Source organism: Pezoporus flaviventris, unplaced genomic scaffold, assembly GCF_033815535.1.
Source record: "Pezoporus flaviventris isolate CSIRO_AGI_PZ_B2104156 unplaced genomic scaffold, CSIRO_AGI_Pfla_v1 ptg000073l, whole genome shotgun sequence".
NCBI lineage: Eukaryota > Metazoa > Chordata > Aves > Psittaciformes > Psittacidae > Pezoporus > Pezoporus flaviventris.
Window position 1 is genome coordinate 4,076,745 of NW_026892621.1, and position 12,948 is coordinate 4,089,692.

A 12,948-nucleotide genomic window follows, 5' to 3' on the forward strand; every position below is an offset into this window, starting at 1 on the left:
TAGCGGTGCCCCTGTCCCGGAGATCCCGGGCCTGGTTCGGCTTCCCTGTGAAACGGGTTCCGTCTGGAAGGAAAAGAAACAGCCGAGCCGCTGCGTTTTCCTTGGGGTTCGTTGCAGTAATTACTCAAAACAGGTTATACTGAGGCACGCGCGTGCCGTGGTTTTTGCTTCTCGGCGCATTCGTCTGCTCTTCTGAAGCGTTTTCAGCAGTTCTAGGGCTCGCCTTTCACCTTCAGTGTGCTCTTGGCTGAGAACTGGGGCACTGCAGTGCCCAGGAGGAAAAACACGTAGAGAGATATATTAGATAGATACAGGTGAATATTGCTGAAGCATAAAAATGGGTGAATTTTAACTCCTCAACAGTAACTGTTTTGTTTCTGCTTCATAGGAGGAAACATCCATATTAGGTAATGGCAGCAGCAGCTTTTCATCCCCCAAGAAGGAAAAGAAGAGTTTTTGAGTCCTATGAATCTCCCTTTCCCGTGGAAGTCGGTGGGAAGGATTTCAGAATGTGCCGGGCTGAAATCCTTCTTAACAATGTTATTGTGACGAACCCTGAAGATATCAAGCAGCTTTATAACAAGGTCCGTACCCTGTTTCCAAAGTATTCTTGGTGTTTTAAACATAGGTAAAGCGTAATGCTGGTTAAAATCTGCCTGCCTTTATGCCTTCAATCCCCTTCAGCCTCTGGTAACTGTCCATATCTCCCTTCTCTCCTGAAATTGCTATAAAATACATACTCTGCATCAAATGTGAAGAGTATTTCATGCTTATCCCCGCAAATACATTTGGGAATGAAGTGACATTGTGAGCTGAAAAACACCTGCAGGACTTTGTGCTTGTTATGTTTAATTCTCTTTTCCAACATTTTATTCAGCCTTGCAAAAGCATTTTCTTGTTTTTAAAGCCTAGGAGGTTGGAATATTAATGTTTTAGAAATGCTTGTAGGATTCTTTTCATTTCAGAGTGATTTCTTCCTGAGTAAATCAAGCTAAATTAAGCCTTTTATGTTGTGAGTACCCTTTCACCACTGCTCTTAGGCAATAGCTTTGGCCATCTCTTTGTTTTCTGTCGTGCATTGTCATCATGTTGATACATGGGTGTTTTCTTCTGCATCTGCTTTCAGAAGTCTCCTTGGAGGTGGTGGTTGACAAATATTTAGGATGGAGGAGAAAGTCTCACCACCCTCCACTGGTTAAGTCTTTGAGTGCAGGTGTTTAATACTGAACTAGGTACCAGATGCTAAGCAGCAAGTGTTAGGCAAAGCTTAAATGCTGCAGAATTTCAGGGTTGGGTTTTTTTCAGCTGATCTTGGCAGGCAATGTCTTATAATTTGGAAAGAAGTTAGTTTTTGTGTCGTGACATAATCAGGATTTTTCCTTTTCTTTGAAGGGCTATTTTGGCAAAGGCATTCTTTCAAGAAGTCGGCCAGTGTACAGCATTTCAGATCCTTCACTGGTTTCCAAGTGGCAAGGTAAATTGTGCCCATTTGTTCTTCCATCCTCTTCCAGTGGTGCTTTCCATTTTTCTCCAGTCATTGAAGATGTATTTTAGGTTGCACATAGAAAAATAATACCTCTACTGGGTCAGATTAAGGATCTCTCTCCTCATACCTGATGATAGCCAGTACAAGATGCTTAGGAACAGCACAGGAGCAGGAAACTCATGTCACTAGACCCTTAGTGCATTCTCCTAGTGTTCACTGGTTTGTTGCTTAGGAATTATGTAAGTGAAGTTGTCATCCTTGAACTTTTCTTCCTGTAGCTGTCCACTTTTTCTTGGGTTTACTGTAGATTTTAGTGTCATGGAGTTATGAGGCAAGGGTATGTAAAATTTAATCTGTTTATAGCCAATTGCATCTAGTCTGCTTTTAGATTTGACAGACTTTATTCTGTAGTCATTTACTTTATTACATTATTTTGTAATGAAAGTCTTCATCTTTTCCATGACAGTTCTGCCTCAGTAGACATATCCGGATGTTATCATATCCCTCCATAATTGTCTTTTTACGGGCAGGAGAAAGATAGTGCATTTAATTGTTCCTCGTGTGCAGGCTGCTACCTCTGTGCTTTTTCTGTTTCTGCTGTGTCCTTCAGTACAAGTGGGACCAAAATGGCATCAAGAATTGAGAATGGGAGTAGTTATTAGCTACAGCTTACCTTGGTGATCAAAATCACATGGAAACCTTTTATATTGATGAAATAATGTATGATTTTTTCTTTCTACAGGTGCTAACATAAACATGCCTATAATTACAGCTAGAAAGTAAGTTAATTTACATTAATTTATTCTTGGTGATTTGGGGTTGGTTGTTTTAGAAAAGATTCTGGTTTATATTTCATCTTCCTGGCTTTCAGATTGTGGGATGTATAAATGATGATGACTTCTATTCCTTTTTACTTCATTTATAATCACATTATTAAAACTAGAAATAGAGTAGGGAATACTCAGCATGGCTTTTCATGTAAGCTTGCAGATATTAATTGCTGAATAGAAGCCAAGACTGAGTGCACACGTAGTAGTATGGGTAAGTAATTCATGATAATATCAAGCATAATGAAGTTGTTCCTCAGCTGAGGAGGCAAAAGGAGTTTCTGGGGCACGTTATTTAAAGTAACTCTGATTTCCTTACTGAATTACTGTAGTGTGAGCTGAAGTAGTTCTTGGGCATTTGTGATACATAAACGTTTTACCTTGTTTTAAAAAGAAGTCTCTTTTAACACTTATCAAAGCACTGTTGGAGCACATCTTTATTTTATTCCACTTCAATAGCATATGAGGTGTTAAGAGTGCGCCAGTCAGTTATTCTGCTTTAATCTTACGATAACGCTAAAAATTTTACTTTATTTAAATGTAAAAGTTATTCTCCTTCAGTCCTCAACTTTATGTAAGACAAAGAGTAGCAATATTACTGCAGTAGTAGTCTACTCTGTGACTGTTTTATGTGCCTGCAAATGCAGCTGAGCATCAATGGCAGTGTAATTACATTGGTGCAGAAAATGCAACATGATTAGTCTTGGTAAAGATCTGTAAGTGCAAATTGTATGCTAATTAAATCACATGAGAAAGAGGAGTCTAACTACTTTTTGTAACACAAAGTACAGTACTGAATCATATAGCTTTCTTATGAGACTTCAGAGGGACTTACATTTTATATCGACGCATGAAATTTGCATTTAATTGTCATTTGTAATTCTTCATTACATGGTCTGTAATCGCCATGTTAGGATTTTGGTTTGGGAAGTAAAGAATATACTAAAGTTGTCCAGGTTTGGGTAAGGACAGCTGCATTCATCTGCCTGCAGCTTTTACAGGATGAAGATTAATGCCTTCAGCTGGACATTGATGTTGACTTCCAAGGAGAAATAAAACTAAAAACTCCTATCATAACTGAAATATATTAGAAATATTTACAGCTTTCAGTCATTATCTCACCAATAGGTTTTTTGTTGTTTCTTAGGGATGGGAGGGTTTTGGTTAAAACTGAAGGTAGTTTGTGTTGAAGATTTTTTTACACTGGTGTTTTCGCTATGCCATTGCTGTTGCAAAGGTAGCTAAAACAGAGCTTTGAAGATACTGTTCTTAGTAGTTAACTGTATGATAGATGAAGTGTGCAAGAGCTCTATATGCAAAGTCTTGTTGTCTGTTTTAGTCATGCAAGCTCTGATAACAAGATGCTTTTGCAGGGAATTAAGGCTTAATGCTTCCATGGGAGAAGGGAGCTTTTGGCCTGGTGAGGGTTTTGTTTTGTGAAACTCAGTGCGTGGTTCTTGTGCAGCGATGAGGTCAGTGTTTGTTACTTCAGGAACTTAAAAGGCAAAATAAAGCCAAAGAAGATAGCAGAGTCTTGACGAGATAGCAGAGTTTCCTGAAGACTGGATTCCTGTTCCATTGTGCATGCCTGTATTTTGCATAGCAGTTACTGGGGTGTGCGTTTAGATTTGGTTTGTGAACAGTGCTGAATCTTGGGGGTTTCTTTTAAGATGCTTGTTTTTAAGATGTTAATTAAAGGATGCAATTCCCTAGACTGTCTCATTTATGTTACTTGTTTGCTAGGTACCAGTATCATGTTCAGTGGGCTAAAAGCGTTTTGCAAGAGCAAGGACTTGATGGCTGCTCAGTTACCAAAATTCTTGAAAATTACACTAAGCCTCTTGAGCTGCCACTGTTGGAAGAGGATGGAGCTAAACAGAGCGGTGCTAGTTGCAACAGAATGGGCCCAAGTACAGAAAACACAGAACTCTCCAGGCAGCTTTCTGCAGATACTGGAAATGTAGTAGACCCAAGTCCTGAGGATGAGGACAACGGCCGCAAGAAAGCGTGTTTGGAAGGAGATCCAGCATTTGATCCTGTATGTGGCCCTAAACAGGAACAAAGTGACTTGAAAGAGAAAGCTGAAGTGTCTTGCCAGGAGCATGGTTTTCTTGCACACTGTGGCTGCAAGGCAGAAGAGAGCACTGAGCAAAAGTCTTGTGCAATGATGAAGTCAAAAGAATGTGCTCCAGAATATGTATTGGTGCAAGAGGAAGAAGAATGCAGTGTATGTCCTGAAGATGAGACTGCTCATGGGCAAGAAAGCGTAAGGATAAAGAGTATCCTAATCTTTTAGAAGAGTGATATCAGCACCACTTTCAGAATTCAGTATTTTTTCCAGGTTAATGTAATACTGATTGAGTCTTGGGGTTTTGGGTTTTGTTTATTTTCTTGTAGCTTGTCAAGAAGGAAAAACTAGTGTGCCGAAGAAATCCATTTAGGATTTTTGAATACTTACAGCTCAGCTTGGAAGAGGTATGTTTCAGTGATTCAAGTACAGTACAACTTGTTTCCCTTTTAATCTGAAAATGAAACATTAATCTATGTTAAAGGTAATTTAAGACCCGTTTCTAAGGTACGGGATTCTTCTGTGTCTCCTAAGTATTTAGACTGTCTTGGTCATTAAACTTATTTTAAATGTGATAATTACATGATCTGGTTTAAAAAAAAAAGAAAAGTTGGGTCCAATCCCATTTGCTTTACATGAATAATCCCACGTGTCGGACACCAGGGGTAGGGCTTCAGTATAGGAACACCAGGAATATACCATTTTATGCATCATGTTTCAGTTGTGCTGTCTCTAAATACACCCACGTGTGCTAGTTTATACACTGCCTTCAGGAGTCTGCAGCCCATGCTTCTGTTGAAATGTAAAGGGCATGGAGACAAATCTCAAAGTAAACTTTTAGGCAAATTGTTTGTCTTGATGTCATTAGGATTCTTGTGTAAAATTAATTTGAGACTTTGCTCTTGCATGGAATATAAGTTACAGGAAGAGTCTAGCTGTCAGTTAAACTTACTCTGTTTATTTTTTCAGGCTTTTTTCTTGGTGTATGCTCTGGGATGTTTAAGCATTTATTATGGTGAGGTAAGAGATGGGGTTAATTTTGGATTGCCAGTGATACCATTAGTCTGAGTATGTTTTAGTCTGAAATTTTTACCTACTACGACATATTTTATGCTGTTAATTCTGAAGGAGGAAATACCCAACAGAGTAATTAGGAACTTCCTATAATGGCATTTCTGTTTATGAAATACTGGTCTGAAAGCTTTTAAGCACAGCTTTTATAGAGAAGGGGTTTGATTGTACCTTGGGCAGAAAATAAGGGGAAAGCAAGTTTGGGAGGAGTAATATGGCGAATAGTCTCTCTTTCCTGAAACAGAAAGATTCCTTGGCATTTTAAGTATTAATCTGTATCAAGCTACTGTTAATGTAATGACAAATAATTGAAACCTATGCTTCTAGTTTAAGATTTAGATATTCATTTAAACAAGGGCATTATGAGACTGATAGTGAAATGCTAAAGAAACTCTAAACCACTCACTAAATGCAGCAACAGGTTTCTGTCTTGTATCTAGGGATTTCCATATTTTATAGCTTGAAGCTCATGCTCTCTGCAGTTGACTGTGATATTTGATATTTGGTTATTTGGCTCTACTATACACAGTAGTCTCTAGCTGATTAATGTTAATACATATAATCTGATTAATATTAATACATATTAATACATATAAATATTAATACATATTAATAATAATACATATTAATGCCTTTTAGGAGCCCCTCACTATTTTGAAGCTATGGGAAGTTTTCAGCGAAGTGAAGCCTGATTTTAAAACAACCTACATGGCCTATCACTACTTCCGCAGCAAGGGCTGGGTCCCCAAAGTCGGCCTCAAGTATGGAACTGATCTCTGTGAGTAGCTTCCTTAGAAAACATGGAATCATTTGCAGCTGACTTCTTTTCAGGCAGAGCAAGATTCCAGTGCCAAAGCTGAATTCAACAATAAGGAGCTGGCTTTGCTACTTGCAGTTGTAAAAAGGCATTCTTGGCTGGACTGTGTTTCAGCAGGAGTTGGGATGTAAGTGGAAGACAACATCACGTATCCAGTAGCTGAAAAGATAGCTTGAAAGGTTGTTTTGCTTCATGAGGTTAAAAATTAATAGAGGGTTTTACTGGAATTCCCAAGTTTTTCTGTCCCCTTCTGAACACACCTGCATTGTTAACATACAGTCTTTGGAACAGCAGGTTTGCATCTAGATCCCAATTCATATCAAAGTCCATGCATCTCAGTGTTGATCACATTTAATGGAAGCTGGACTTCTGCTTAACTTAGAGCTAAGGCTGTTTCTGTATGGTATGGTTGTTTTTTGCAGGGGAGGATGGGGGAAAGTACTCGCTTGTTTCTTAAGGGTAGAGTTTCTAATCTTACATAAATAATTAGTAGTGTCTTTAATCCCTTGCTAAGTAATTCAAGAGCTCCATTAAGCTTACATCAAAAAAACCCACCCTAGTACAGTAATGCCTGTTGTTACAGGAAAATGTGCATAAGGGGGGATAGTTTTTAATGTATGCATGCAAACCAGCGGGTGTTTTAATACTGCTGACAAGGTTCTGTCATTTGGGGGTTTGTGTATTTGAGACTGTCTAGGTTGCACTGAGCTAGTCATTCAGATCAGTGTGTAGATTTGCCTGAATTCATCACCACTGTTCTTAGTACCATGGGTTGTAGATGGGGTTTTGCTGTTGAATGATGAAATGATACTAGCTTCCTCACCATTCATTTGTGTTCTGGCATGAATTTGTTGTTTAGTGTATCACTGCCTTTCAGATTTGTGCCAGACAAAGGATTAGTTTAAGGCTGACCGGAGTTCTGCCTTACCCTGAGCTCCGTGCTTAGAGTCAATGTTACTGCAGTTGTTTATAATGGATACTTTGCAAATCATGGTTGTCACTGGGGCAAAGAGCTGCTTGTTCTCTTCCTGAGAGGTGTGTGCTAGCCAGCTGCGTAAGAAAAGCTGTGATAGTTAAAGAAAATCCCCTCTTACGTGCTCATGACAAAGGGAAGATGGAAAAAGTAACCATTTAGCTCAGTTACAGCAGTCCAGCTGCAATGAATCTTGTATATCCATAAGAAGGAACTTTTAGTGGTTCTGGGGTGCAGTGTCTAAGAACATGTGCCCTGTGCCTCTCCTAAAACTTGTGGAAAATGCTTGCTTGGAACAGAAATTCAATGGCCTGTTGTGATATTTTACTTGGACTCCAGTGACTCAACTTCTGTTGCAAGTACAGTATTAAAAGTATGAATCTCTTGAAGAAAAAAGGCATCCTAAACTTCTTCCTGTGGCAGTTGCTGACTGTCCTTTGGCTCTTCTACTTTATCTTTTGCCTGCTACTCCCCTGTGCTGCTCCCAGGGTTTTTTTGTCTCTTCCCCCCTTCCCCCCCACTCCCTCAGCATTCAGGTGTTAAAGTTTGTGTGTGGTTAAAACTTGCAAAGCATTTGAAAATATTTATGGAACATTAAACTCAGATGGGAACTCTGTGGTTATCTAACTAAGGTGTTTCTCTTTCCTTTCAGTGCTGTATCGAAAGGGCCCCCCCTTCTATCATGCAAGGTTTGAAGCTCATGTTTCTGTCTACTTTCTTAATTTCAAATTAATAAAAGTTTTTCACACAAACTTAGTATCTTGCCTGGCTAAACACATACTCTTCACTCACAATACTTTGCCAGATGCATTCATACTGGAAATGAAAAAGTTCTTTTAGCAGAGGTACTAAATGATTCAGTTTCCTTGAACTCATGTAGCAGTAGCAAGACGTTAAAAATGCAAAGTTGCAATGAGCATATTTAGCACTCATATGATGAATGCACTCAGGAAAGTGATTTAGTAATACCTCTGAAAATATATGGCAGGGATTATTAATATAATTTGGAAGAAAAAAACCTTTTAAGGGATGACATTTGTCTTTATTTGTTAGCTAGTCAGGTTGAACTAGATAGTGAACTGGTATTAAACCTCAGAATGGTGTCTGTAAGAGAATGCTACAAACATCAGCAGAAGGGTGCGAATGGAAAGTTCCAGTGAGCATATTCACAGCTTTATCTCTTCTCTTTTCCTAGTAGAAAGATACTTAAGTTTCTTGCATGCTAGCATATTGTTTAACACCAGTTTTCAGGCTTTAATTCTTAAGTTTAGTGATCTTCCTAAAACGGTAATTTTATTTCAGTGAATTTTCCTTGTTTTCCAGTTATTCTGTCATTGCTGAATTAGTTGATGATAATTTTGAAGGCTCTCTTCGCAGACCACTCAGCTGGAAGACCTTGTCTGGGTTGAACAGAACGACTGCTAATGCTTCTAAGGTAAGTGTCAGATGCTAGGTTTAAAATAGCTTTAGAATGATAAAAGTTCAGTTTAGTTCTGAAGAGCAGGGAGTTGGAGTGGGGCTGGATAGAGAAGCCTTCTGTTTCTGGTCTGCTGAAGAACACGTGGAGTTGCCAGTAGGCAAACAAGCTTCCTTTTGACAATATCCAGACGAATTCTGGAGGAGGCTTAGTAAAGTTCTGTCATCTGCAGGAAAGTTAAAAGCTGTGTCATGAACAGGAGAAAGATGAAGGGGCATTTGTTTCCTGTTTGCTACTGAAGTTTTTAAAACCTTCTCCATCTATAAGGACTTTCTTTTGAACAGCGATGCTGAAAGTCTCCAAAAGATTTTCTCTCTGATGGAACCTCAAATATAGTGCTTCCATACTTGCAGCCATGGTGCTCAGGTGTTGTAATTCTAGTTTATGCTTTGCTAAGGAAAAGGAGAGATGATTATTATACAGGTCTTGCAGAAGACATCTTACAGGAAACTTGGAATCTGCATTTCTAATTAACCTAAAAGTGCATAGAATCCTAGAACAGTTTGGGTTGGAAGGGCACTTAAAGCGCATCCAGCTCCAGCCCCTGGCATGGGCAGGGACCCCTTCCAGTAGAGCAGGTTGCTCCAAGCCCCTGTGTCCAACCTGGCCTTGAACACTGCCAGGGATGGGGCAGCCACAGCTTCTCTGGGCACCCTGTGCCAGCGCCTCAGCACCCTCACAGGGAACAGCTTCTGCCTAAGAGCTCAGCTCAGTCTCCCCTCTGGCAGGTTAAAGCCTTTCCCCCTTATCCTGTTCCTAGAGGCCCTTGTCCAAAGCCCCTCTCCAGGTTTCCTGTAGCCCCTTTAGGCACTGGAGCTGCTCTAAGGTCTCCCCCAAGTCCAACTCAGCCTGTGAAAACTTGTATAGAAAGAAATCAGTTGAAGCTTGTGTATTCATGTTTTCTGTTTACCAACAGGAACTGATGTTGTGCTATTTGATTAAACCTTCTGACATGACTGAAAAAGATATGTCAACACCAGAATGTATGAAAAGAATTAAGGTTCAGGTGAGAAACCACTTCTCTCCTTTGGCTGTGTAGCTTTGCTTAGGAGCAGCTGGACGGTCAACTCTATGAGCCCCCTGGAACTGTTGCTTGCTTTTTAGCATGCTTTGTTTTTTGCACACAGCCGCAATGAAATAACTAAATTGCTTTGTGCCCCAAGGCATGAGAAGTGCCTTGCAGGCTTTTAAGAGACTGAAGATGATCTCGTCTAAATTAGAATGTTGCTGCTTGTGTGAATGTAAGCATTTGCATGGGCATACGGGGATGTTTCTGGAGCCTGTGAAGTTAATGCATGCTTAAAAATGGAGAAAAATGTGTGAGAGACCAGCGCACTTAGAAACAAATTAGTCATCTACTGGAGTTTCTCAGGGCGCACATAATACACATCAGTTTGCTGAAGGCTTCATCCCCATCCCTCACTGAAGAGCTGTACCTTTTTCTTTTCTTTTTCCCCCCATAATAACTGCTGGGTTTTATTTCAGGAGCTGATTGTAACTCGTTGGGTTTCTTCCCGTGAGCGCTGTGAGAAAGAGGAACTTTAACTGACAGGATAGGAAAAACTTCTTTTCTTAAAGCCACTTCTTATTTTTTTTACCTGATCTTCTCATGATGAACCATTGCCTCAGGAGAGTTTCTGTAAACAGCCAGTTGGTATGTATAAATGCTATTTAAAATGGGGTATATTCTGTTTACCGGAGAGGATGTTGTATTGAATAACTGAACATATGAAGGGGAAAATATTAAAGCTGTGTCCCAAATCAAACAACTTGTTTGTTTCCTTAAAACTTCCAGAGTGTATGTTTTGAGTGCTGGCTACGCTGCAGTGATTAGTAGTGGTATTGGAAGTACTCTGACGTTAATGCTGAACAGGCACTACAGCCTGCAGAGCCACTGAAGTCCAAAATCCAGATGTCTGCCTCAAAGCCTAAGCAATGAGGGCTCAAACAGTTTTCTGGGAGTACCTCACAGATTCATCAGAGTTCAACTTGGGAATTGGAAGGCTAACTTCATTCTGCAGCTCAGCACAGGCTCCAGCATGTCCTCACAAATGAGAGCTTCAACTTGAGTCTCCAAGTTTAATGCTGGTTTTTGGTTGGTAATTACAGTGAGCCACATAACCTTTTGGGATACCTCTGGTTCTCCAACCAGAACCTGACTTCACAGCCTTGATGAAGTTGCACAAACTTAGATGTGGGGAGAGGCACGGTTGTCACAGTAGTGAACGTTGACACACGTTGCTCTTATATGCCTAAGTGCTGGGATTTAATGGCTTCTTTTCACAGACAGTGCTCAGAATTGAGGAAGTCTTCCCAGAATGTGCAAGGATTTAAACTAATTCTGGGGCAAAAGTTAGGTGTTAGGCACCTTTCCCCATGTGGTAAGGTATTTGTCTCTCTTTGGGATTTGCAGGGTAAGATTCCTCCATGAAAGTAAGGACGTGACCTTCCCCGTGACAGCAAGATGCCCCAGCCACAAGTTCATGCCCTTTTCTTTTGATGCTATGCAGAAAACAGTGAAGGTTTGCAGAGTGAGTGAGAGGAAGTCAGTCTCTCTAGCCTGGCAGTTTCATCACTGTCTTTTTCCCTTTCATCCAGCAGCTGCAGCAGTCTGTAAGTTTATTTTCATAGTGCACTCGTAGCTCTTTGCGCCCTGGCCTGTCATTTGTTGTAGCACATACTAGGAGGCACTGCTGTGTTTTGTACCAAGGGAGGTGTGGAACAGCACTGAGGTCTTTCCTACCTTTTTGAAAGACTTAAATCATCTGGAGTGCAAATGTGGTATTTCCTATTGCTAAGGTACCTCTGTAAAACAAACCAGCCACCCAGCCAGCAGGTACTCAGCTGTCTTTCAAGAAAAGCCAAGAAGTAAGCATCAACTACACTGCATTGTAAGTATTGCTGCTTTAGATTCAGGCATTTCAATTCCATCTTGGCTTCCTTGCTTCACCATGCTGTTAGGATTTTTCTTCCACACACATACACACTGTGTTTTGAAAGAACACATTTGCTACAGCAGTAAGGATAAATGATAGCTGCTCAGAGTGACACAGTTCTGGATTCTGTGCTCTTTTCATTCACTATAAAAGGGGGGTTGCCTCCTGGGTACAGGAAACTTTCCTGGGATGGTGGAAGTTCTGTCAACGCAGGCTGTTTCTACCGAACCACAATGTCATTTACTGAGGCAGTATTAGCTGTAAAGCCATGCCATGAATTCAGGAAACTATGTGCACCTCAAAGTGGAGGATCTTCTAATCTTTGCTTTGATTTAATGCTTTGACTGGAAGGATGTAAAGTGAAAATGTTAATTGCACAATAGCTTTTTCAAGCTGAACAGGTATGTATGTGTTGACTATATGGCAAGGTGTTTTATTTCTAGCTGTAGATGATGGTACTTCATATTTCAGTTCTGTTCTACCAAGTACCTCACATTAATAGTTGCACCATAGTACTTACCATTGTACTTGTATTCTGCCAATTCAAATGCAGTACTTCAACAAAGTGGGGATTTGGAGTCACTCAGAAATAGCACACCATCATTTCTTTCTGTAAGCCAAATCCTAGCTGAAGAAATCTGATCATGGAGTAAGTGAACGGCAGAACCATAGCAGAACTGCACATCTGGGGCTCATTGTCCTGGCTAATAGTGTTGTGCTTTTTAAATATCCTTTTAAAGGAAATACCACCTAGACTTTAGCAAGAAGTGGAAGAACACAGAGGAAAGTCTGTGAAATGTGTGTGCAGCTAGAGAGTATTGGAGGGGCAAGGTTAATGCAGTTGGTGTATAAAAAAGCACAAACTGGATGTGGAGAAAACCCCCATCATTTATGATTACTCCTCCATCTTTGAGAAAATAGGACTTGCACCTAGACTAACACCAGCTGGCTTTGCAGATATTAGTAGAAGAAAAGATGGAATTATTTTCTTAAACTAGGATATAAGGAAACGAAGTAAAATTGTACAATCTCCCATATGAAGATGAGCTAAAAAACTTGTCTGGAGAAGAGAAGGCTGCATGGTAAATGCTCCATCCCTAGCACGGTTCAAGGCCAGGTTAGGCAGAGCCTTGGGTGACCTGCTCTAGTGTGAGGTGTCCCTGCCCATGGCACGGGGTTGGAACTGGATGACCTTAGGGTCCTTTCCAACCCAAACCATTCTGTGATTCTGAACTGCACAATTCTGGCCTCAGCATACGTTTGTGTGTAATGTACAACAGGTGGAAGTGCTGT

General features: G+C 40.3%; 1 protein-coding gene across 2 annotated transcripts; it reads left to right on the forward strand.

Moving 5' to 3' along the window:
• Positions 1-362: 362 nt before the first annotated feature.
• Positions 363-10,488, forward strand: TSEN2 (tRNA splicing endonuclease subunit 2). 2 transcript variants are annotated; one of them, XM_061472929.1, is made up of 11 exons: positions 363-584; positions 1,393-1,474; positions 2,229-2,265; positions 4,057-4,579; positions 4,711-4,788; positions 5,351-5,401; positions 6,092-6,230; positions 7,895-7,931; positions 8,566-8,677; positions 9,636-9,725; positions 10,205-10,488. In XM_061472929.1, exons 1-11 carry the CDS (start codon positions 411-413, stop codon positions 10,262-10,264), a joined length of 1,383 nt encoding a protein of 460 aa, XP_061328913.1. In that variant the 5' UTR covers positions 363-410; the 3' UTR covers positions 10,265-10,488. The 2 variants fall into 2 exon arrangements, 1 of the variants encoding a protein (XP_061328913.1); XR_009746849.1 differs by lacking the exons at positions 7,895-7,931; positions 10,205-10,488.
• The last annotated feature ends 2,460 nt before the right edge of the window (positions 10,489-12,948 follow it).

What these genes read in the sequence shown, in the direction of transcription:
- TSEN2 (XM_061472929.1), top strand. Translation starts at nt 411, where the DNA reads ATGGCAGCAGCAGCTTTTCATCCCCCAAGAAGGAAAAGAAGAGTTTTT. An exon ending in TCAAGCAGCTTTATAACAAG is followed by an intron (nt 585 to 1,392) that starts GTCCGTACCCTG and finishes TTTTCTTTGAAG; the next exon opens with GGCTATTTTGGCAAAGGCAT. An exon ending in CCTATAATTACAGCTAGAAA is followed by an intron (nt 2,266 to 4,056) that starts GTAAGTTAATTT and finishes CTTGTTTGCTAG; the next exon opens with GTACCAGTATCATGTTCAGT.